The sequence below is a fragment of the Aspergillus lucknowensis genome, assembly GCF_044049455.1.
Source record: "Aspergillus lucknowensis strain CBS 449.75 chromosome Unknown BJX67scaffold_73, whole genome shotgun sequence".
NCBI classification, from domain to species: Eukaryota; Fungi; Ascomycota; class Eurotiomycetes; order Eurotiales; family Aspergillaceae; genus Aspergillus; species Aspergillus lucknowensis.
Window position 1 is genome coordinate 129,140 of NW_027263617.1, and position 6,986 is coordinate 136,125.

At 49.3% G+C, this 6,986-nt stretch overlaps 5 protein-coding genes across 5 annotated transcripts; 2 read left to right on the forward strand and 3 right to left on the reverse strand.

Annotated features, from left to right (window-relative positions):
• Window positions 1-46: 46 nt before the first annotated feature.
• Window positions 47-565, reverse strand: BJX67DRAFT_375537 (uncharacterized protein; the record flags this gene model as incomplete). The annotated part of the gene is made up of 1 exon (XM_071031712.1): window positions 47-565. One exon carries the CDS (start codon window positions 563-565, stop codon window positions 47-49), a length of 519 nt encoding a protein of 172 aa, XP_070881110.1.
• Window positions 566-693: 128 nt separating this feature from the next.
• On the forward strand, window positions 694-1,324 carry BJX67DRAFT_367069 (uncharacterized protein). Its single transcript, XM_071030474.1, has 2 exons — window positions 694-1,247; window positions 1,302-1,324. Exon 1 carries the CDS (start codon window positions 782-784, stop codon window positions 1,187-1,189), a length of 408 nt encoding a protein of 135 aa, XP_070881111.1. The 5' UTR covers window positions 694-781; the 3' UTR covers window positions 1,190-1,247; window positions 1,302-1,324.
• Window positions 694-2,613, reverse strand: BJX67DRAFT_367070 (uncharacterized protein). Its single transcript, XM_071030475.1, has 2 exons — window positions 2,112-2,613; window positions 694-2,052 (listed from the first exon to the last, which is right to left on the reverse strand). The coding sequence occupies exons 1-2, from the start codon at window positions 2,371-2,373 to the stop codon at window positions 1,298-1,300; spliced, it is 1,017 nt and encodes a 338-aa protein (XP_070881112.1). The 5' UTR covers window positions 2,374-2,613; the 3' UTR covers window positions 694-1,297.
• Window positions 2,614-4,896, forward strand: BJX67DRAFT_367074 (uncharacterized protein). Its single transcript, XM_071030476.1, has 3 exons — window positions 2,614-3,078; window positions 3,140-3,648; window positions 3,725-4,896. The coding sequence occupies exons 1-3, from the start codon at window positions 2,683-2,685 to the stop codon at window positions 4,545-4,547; spliced, it is 1,728 nt and encodes a 575-aa protein (XP_070881113.1). The 5' UTR covers window positions 2,614-2,682; the 3' UTR covers window positions 4,548-4,896.
• Window positions 4,897-5,209: 313 nt separating this feature from the next.
• On the reverse strand, window positions 5,210-5,559 carry BJX67DRAFT_313761 (uncharacterized protein). The gene has a single exon (XM_071027192.1). It carries the CDS (start codon window positions 5,497-5,499, stop codon window positions 5,257-5,259), a length of 243 nt encoding a protein of 80 aa, XP_070881114.1. The 5' UTR covers window positions 5,500-5,559; the 3' UTR covers window positions 5,210-5,256.
• Between the last annotated feature and the right edge of the window lie 1,427 nt (window positions 5,560-6,986).

Consider the following 6,986-nt stretch of genomic DNA (forward strand, 5'->3'; position numbering starts at 1 on the left):
AGGCGTAGTGATTACCAGAACGCTCTGCTTGAATTTCTTCAGCAAGTCAATCACTTTCTGCTTGAACAGGAGCCCGGGCCTGTTTGTCGGCTAGTAAATCGACCCTTTCCTTCCAGTTGCTGAGAAAGCGGGAGGAAGATGTGGTATCAGGGTGAGAAGGTCCCAATATTTTATTTCGAAGCTGAACACATTTTTCCATTAAAGTTACGGCCTCGTGAATTCTTTGTTGGGAATACCAAGTATGGGCCAAATTGTTCATGCTGGTTAGAGTATCAGGATTCTCGGCTCCCAGTACTGTCTTTCTTGTCTCCATGACTTGCACCTCTAGCTTCTCGGCTTTATTCCATTGTCCCAGGCTTTGGTAGGTTGATGCCAGGTTTGCCATGCTGGCCAGAGTATTAGGATGCTCGGCTCCTAGTACTGTCTTTGATATCTCCATGACTTGCAGCCACAGCTTCTCAGCTTCATTCCATTGTCCTTGAATCCAGTATGTTGATGCAAGGTTGTCCATGCTAGTCAGCGTGTTGGGATGCTCGGGCCCTAGCACCTGTCTCCGGGTCTCCATCACCTGCACTTGCAGCTCTTCTGCCTCCTTCCATCGTCCTTGATTCCAGTATGTTGATGCAAGGTTGTCCATGCTGGTCAGGGTGTCGGGATGCTCGGGCCCTAGCACCTGTCTCCGGGTCTCTATTACCTGCACCTCCAGCTCTTCTGCCTTCTTCCATTGTCCTTGATTTTGGTATGTTGATGCAAGGTTGGCCATACTCGCCAGCGTGTCAGGATGGTCCACGCCAAGCGCCGTCTTGCGAGTCTCCATGACCTTAAGTTGCTCGTCAGAGGGACCACTCAAAACATCTTCCGAGTCTTCACACTCGGGCGCGCTGCTGAAGGAAGACACAGACAGACGGGACTCGTCAAAGTTCATATCAACTCGGTCGGAAGCGCAGGTTATGTCCCTAGAATCGTCGTCGCCCACCGACCGTGGCAGAGAGAATGCGGCTATTCTGTGCAGGTGCGTTGCGATATGGAAGGGGCTGACGGCGTCCTCAGCACAAAACGGGCACCTACGAGCTGGAGGAGGTTGGGAAGGTCCAGTACCCTCCTTCCTTCCGTCGCTGCTACCATCCTCGCCGTGATTCTGAACTTCGTGATTGATCCAATCGCTCAGGTTGTCATACGGTTGATCTAGTGTTTTGCAGTGCTGATAGGTACATACGTACGGGCGGAGATCTCGCAGGATATGGGTTCATGCTGGAGTAAGCCATCTGCAATCTCCAGACTGTGGAAGAATGCACACTCACTCCCAGTTCTTTTGATTCGCTAGCTTCTGCGGACACACTGTGAAGCAGTACGGGCATTCAAACTCTTTAACCTCGGGCCCAATCTGCGGCGGAGGCGGTAGAGAGACGGAATCCGCGTCCTGATCGTCCCGGCTGGGTAGGAATGAGACGGCCGAGATTACAGACATGTCATCTTCCAGCTTGACCTTTTCAACATTCAGCCACGTCGCGGTTGATGGTTGGGACGGTGCAAGGTTAACTAGCGGCTCCATGCCGGGAACAGCTAGATGCTCCTGTTGCTCGCGGGGTATGTCCTTGTGGTGTAGGCCGGTATCTTCGTCGACGATGTCTGCCAGGGACAGAAGCTCAAAGGCTTCCCTGCGTTTCTTCCAGTACCGGAACTGCTGTCTTCGGCGCGTATTTGCCTTTGCGAGGCGCGGTATGAGATAATAATCTTCTGTGTGGGTAGAATCATAGCTGCGAAACAGTTCCCGGATATACTGATGGTCGACCAATGAGAATTGTTCTATTAGGTCGACACCTGTTTCTTTGTCAACTTCACGATATCCGAGGGCTTTGGAACTCCCAAGCCGCGTTGCTGGATTCCGGATCTTGAAGGCGAGACGGTATAGCTTGTCAATTGTTGCACTGGCGCTCTCAGTCAGTAGTTCGAACAGGGGCTTCTCCTGGTATGATGAGACATCTTCCTCTTCGGAATCATCGGAGATCTCCTGTTCGTTCGGTCCCTCTGCGCTTTCAACGACTCTCAACACTGAACGCAAGTGAGCGGCGGGGCATTAAAGTCCGATGGGCACCAGAATGAAAACTCACATTGCGCAAGTATCCTCGCGAAATCCTTGAGCAAGCTCAATGTGTGATCAAACAGTAACTGCGCATCTCGGAACCTGTAGTCGAGCGAGCTATGTCCGCCAGTGTACAGGCCAAGATTGCGAGCCCACAGCTCAAACCGCTGCATTTCATTGTCGCATTTCCCCCATTTCGGCTCATTAACGGCTCCAGATCCCTCTAGGTATCTGAACTTGCTCCTGATCTCTTGCCCGACTGAGGCAAGCGTCTCGGTCACTCCGTCCATGTCGGGCGCGCTCACGATGGCATCCAGCGCGGCCCGGTTGTTTCAAGATTTGCGCGGATCTAGACTGAGAGAGCGCTGCTTGCAAGTCTGTCTATCGCGGATACAAGATCACTACGGATTGCATGATTGTCGTGTTAAAGTCGAGGTCTGATTCCAGGTGACCGAGATGCGGCTGTAAGCGCGCCACGTCAGCGACCAGGGTCCAGCTCATGAGATCTGCCCCACGCCATCGATCTGAGCCCTGCTTCTCATCTCCCACCTTCTTTCACTCGCGGCGGATTATGCCACCAATTTCTCATCTCGTCGCAAATGTCCGGCATCGAGGTAGCCGGCCTTGTTCTTGGGGCAATACCCATCGTGGTAGCTGCTCTCAAAAGCTACAAAGAGGCCAAGCAGCGCTACATCTGGTTCATGAGCAAAGAGGCACACATCGACCGACTGATCCAGTCGCTCAATGAGCAAGCCTATTTCATCAAATCGGACGTCGAGGTTGCATTGAGATCAACAGACCTCGAGCAAGCCCGGATCGAATCCTTACTCACAGACCCAGGCCTGAGCCTCTGGAATGACGATGAGGTCGCAGACGCGATACGAGATTATCTGGGTGACGGATTCCAGCTGTACATGAACGCACTTGAGCGCTGCCAGCAGAAAATATGCACCATCATAAACAACCTCAATGGCCTTGTGTCAGACACGAGAAGAGTGAGTGTCTTAGACTCAGCATCCGTCCACCTTACACAGCCACTCACAAGGAGGGTTATAGATCGACCCCAAGGACCTTCCTGCGATTATCAAAGATACCTCCAAGAAGAACGGCCAATTCGAATTCCGCAAGAAAATCAAATTCGCCTTACAGAAAGAAGATATCAATGCCCAAATAACCGAGCTGGAAGCAACTACGAAGATCCTCAGCCGTATCAACAAGCAAAGCACGAGGGAAGAAGCCGTCTCTGTCCAATCAAGCTCACGGACAATCACCAGACTTGCCTCTACCCTTGCAAGTATACGAAAATCCGCGGAACGTCTGTACTCCGCTATATCTCAAGCATACTTACACACCTGCCATGACCGACACGAGGTCCAACTTTTCCTGCAGACGCGATCAAGCTTAATACAAGGTGTAAAGCCAAGGACACTAAAGAACGTGCGTGTAGGCTTTGCAGTGGCCTTTTGCGCTGCGGTAGATACTGGCTCAGGCGATGAACCATGGAGCTATAAGACTGAGATCCAAGTTAGTGAAAAGGAAGAGGATACAGACGAGGATACAGACAGGTGGGTCATCCCTGTGGAACTTATATAGACCACTTCAGCCCAAATCTTACTGATTCTCCATTCTCAAAATCTCCAGCTCTCCAAAAAGAAATCCCCAGCCTGATGTAACGTTCAAGTTGCCTAACCCACGAAACACGACAACAGGCAGCCGTCAAGACATACACAACCTTTGTTCCCTAGCGCTCTCTGCGAATGGAAAGGGTATATCACTCGATATACGTTTGCTAGGAAATGGAAAGCTCTGCTCCATTGACAACCCGGCAACGCTCCCAACTATTGCTCCGAGCACCAGAAACCCTGGTTCAGTTGCCACACTTACAGATCTCATCACCGGCGTACATTCCCACGTCCCTGACCTCAACCATCGCATAGCCCTATCTTACAACATCGCGTCAGCAGTCCTGCAGCTCCACTCAACCGCATGGCTAAGTCTCCCACTTGCCAGCTCGTCCATCCACTTCATCTGTGAACTCACCAAGAATCAGGTAAAACCGAGCTCCAAATATAGATATCTTCCATTCATCAGAGCGGTATTCAAAAGCCGCCCACCAACCTGTACTAGCTGTCAGTACAGCACCAGAGACTCGATGCTCGAACTCGGTATCCTCCTCCTTGAATTATGGCACGCCCAGTCAATCGAGTCATTTGCAGCAGACAACGGACTAAAGCTCACTAATAGCTTTGGATCCCGCTACGAAGTTGCTGAGAATTGGATCGAACACAGTGAAGACGAAGGAGACATGATGCCGTTCTACCTCGAGGCCGCAAACCGGTGTATCGAGTGCAACTTCACCACTTCCGTTGCGAAACCGGATTGGAATGACTTTACCTTCCAGAAGTCTGTTTGCCAGTATGTTCTCAAGCCATTACTAGATATTTGTCCGCCGAAATATCGATAGTGAGCGGGGTAATACTATGAGGTCGATTGTATGATATAAACGGGGCGGGTTTATAGAGCGTTACTCAGGTCCGCAGGACTTGGCTGTTCTGTACTATCCATCTGCTAGCATGGAGCGTCTACGTACGTGCACCATGTTGACGCAGCTGGTTTTCGCAGTAGAGCTATGTGCCCGTGCCACGCCAACGGCATCTGAGCCAGTTGAGAATCTCCCATGCGCAGTCGAAGACGCCAGGGCCGTGTTTTGTCTAAGTAGACCAACGGAAAATTGGAAGTAGCGAGATGGGATGCTAAGTAGTTTGATGGTATTTTATCAAGTATTCAACTTTTAAGTCTCAATCTGGGTCCACAGAGATTTTCCCGCCGGGGTTAGAAACATGGTTAGCTTTGTTCTTTTGATTGCTGAGTCGCTGTAGATATATATCATTGAATATAGTCCAAGACCTGGACTAATACAAGATGGGGCCCGCTGCAGAGACACTCTTCTTGCTGCAGATGTCACAGCGGGTGCCTCGCAGGTGCTCCATAGACTATTTGGTATCTGTTCCTTGTACAATAGTCGTGGGATGCTGGGGCGTCGCCATTCCCGAAGAATCACGTGCTCCCAGTCGTGGCGGAAGTACGTTTATATTAATTGGGTGGTACGGCATATCCACGCCCCGACCCTTTTTGGAGGCTGTCCTTCCTTGGCTTTGCGCGATGGGATCTTTCTAGATATCCTCTGGGACGTCATCATGACCATCCAATTTTCCACTATCCTCAACGTATTCGCTTAATCTAGTGAGAAATTGGCTGGTAAGTTTGTAATGTCTCTTGGAGGGTTTACCCAACACCAGTAGAACCCAGGAAGCATGAGCTGAATATATGGCGCATCTGCATATAAACTTGGTCTCAGCATGAAGGCCTTCTTGTTTGTTCGCCTTTATTAGCAATATAAGTGTCGCTTTGTGCATGCTGTTTTCTGGTCGTTAAAACACAGCTACTTTTGTTACCCTTCTTAGATGCGAGAGAAGCAGTATTATCATCTATCCTGTAGGAAAAGACAATATTAATTGTCCTGTAAGCTTCTTGCTGATGCGAAGTAGATTGCTCTATTTGCATAGCTATTTCTCTACAGGTTTCCATTTAATATTCTTGGTAGACTTAAATTTTTCGAGATCACTCTGGTATCTCTCATTAATAGAAATGGTGAGCTCTGCGCTTTTATATCAAGTCCACAGGTTTTCCTTCTTTTTGACTTGCAGCATCTTCTCAAGGGTAGATATTCATCCTAATATTTGCAAGGGTTTACGACCAGGTCTAACAGTTGCACTACCTGCCTGCTTGTTATTGATTCTAAGTATACAATTGATTGTGTAGCATACATAATGTGGTGGCTATTGGTCATATTCCTCCCCCTTCTCCCATTTATTAAAGGGAAGATATCCAAGTCAGTCTATCTGCTGCAATGTACAATATGGGGAAGGGTTAAGGGAGGATATAGAGCGACCAAAGTTACCTGGTATGGGGGCCGTTCTATTGATTGGCCGTCCATGGTTGTGAGTCGTTATTATAAACAAATCGATCATTTGCTATTGCCGGAGTTTATCATGCAGAATACCTATCAGAGGCGTCAGATATTAGCCACTCAGCCGCCTAGTAACTAACATGAGACTAACATTAATTCACTAGATCCAGTACAAGTATTGGAGAGCTTGATAACCCTGCTTGGCTTAGAATAGCCTCACGCAAGGTTTTCAAATACAGTAACCCTCAGCAGTGAGCAACTGCACGTTGAAGCTGAAGGCAAGATATTGACAAGTTGCGACCCGTCAATTGCTTGCTTGAGTTTGCATGGAAATCTTCTAGATTGGAAGTCAAGAAAGTCTAGATTCTTGGTCTTGTCTGTTACAGAGACAACTTATGCCTTACCACTTTGGTATATTACAGTTCTTACAGCCAGCATGTTCCGGGTTTACGCAAATCCTAATTCAACAAAAGATCATCATGTGATTAGGGTTCAGAAACATACCTGAATATCTTTAAATAAGGAGAAGTCGCATCCCACTATAATTATCTAGAGTTCAGGGACTGGGTTCCCACCCTCACTGTAAGGCGTCGGGATTCGGCGAAAGTATTCAGCCGTCGCGACGCCGGGTGCCAGCAAGCGTCGAGCTGCCTAGTCTTCGTGAAGGGACTTGTTCGGGTTTACGCGGAGGATTCTATTGCAAGAGGAACAGAACGAATCGCTTAGGGAACTAGGATACATGCGAGAGTCAGGATCCTCATATAATCGGCCGTCGGGCCGCCGTCGGGCAGCCATCTGAGCGGGGTCAGAGAGGGGTCGTCGTTGATGCCTGTCGGTTCAGGCACCGACCGTGACAATTCATTCCCCCCCCGAACTGCGAACCGTCCCGGTTCGCGCTAAGCCGTTTTGGGTAACACCTTATATAGAAGTCAT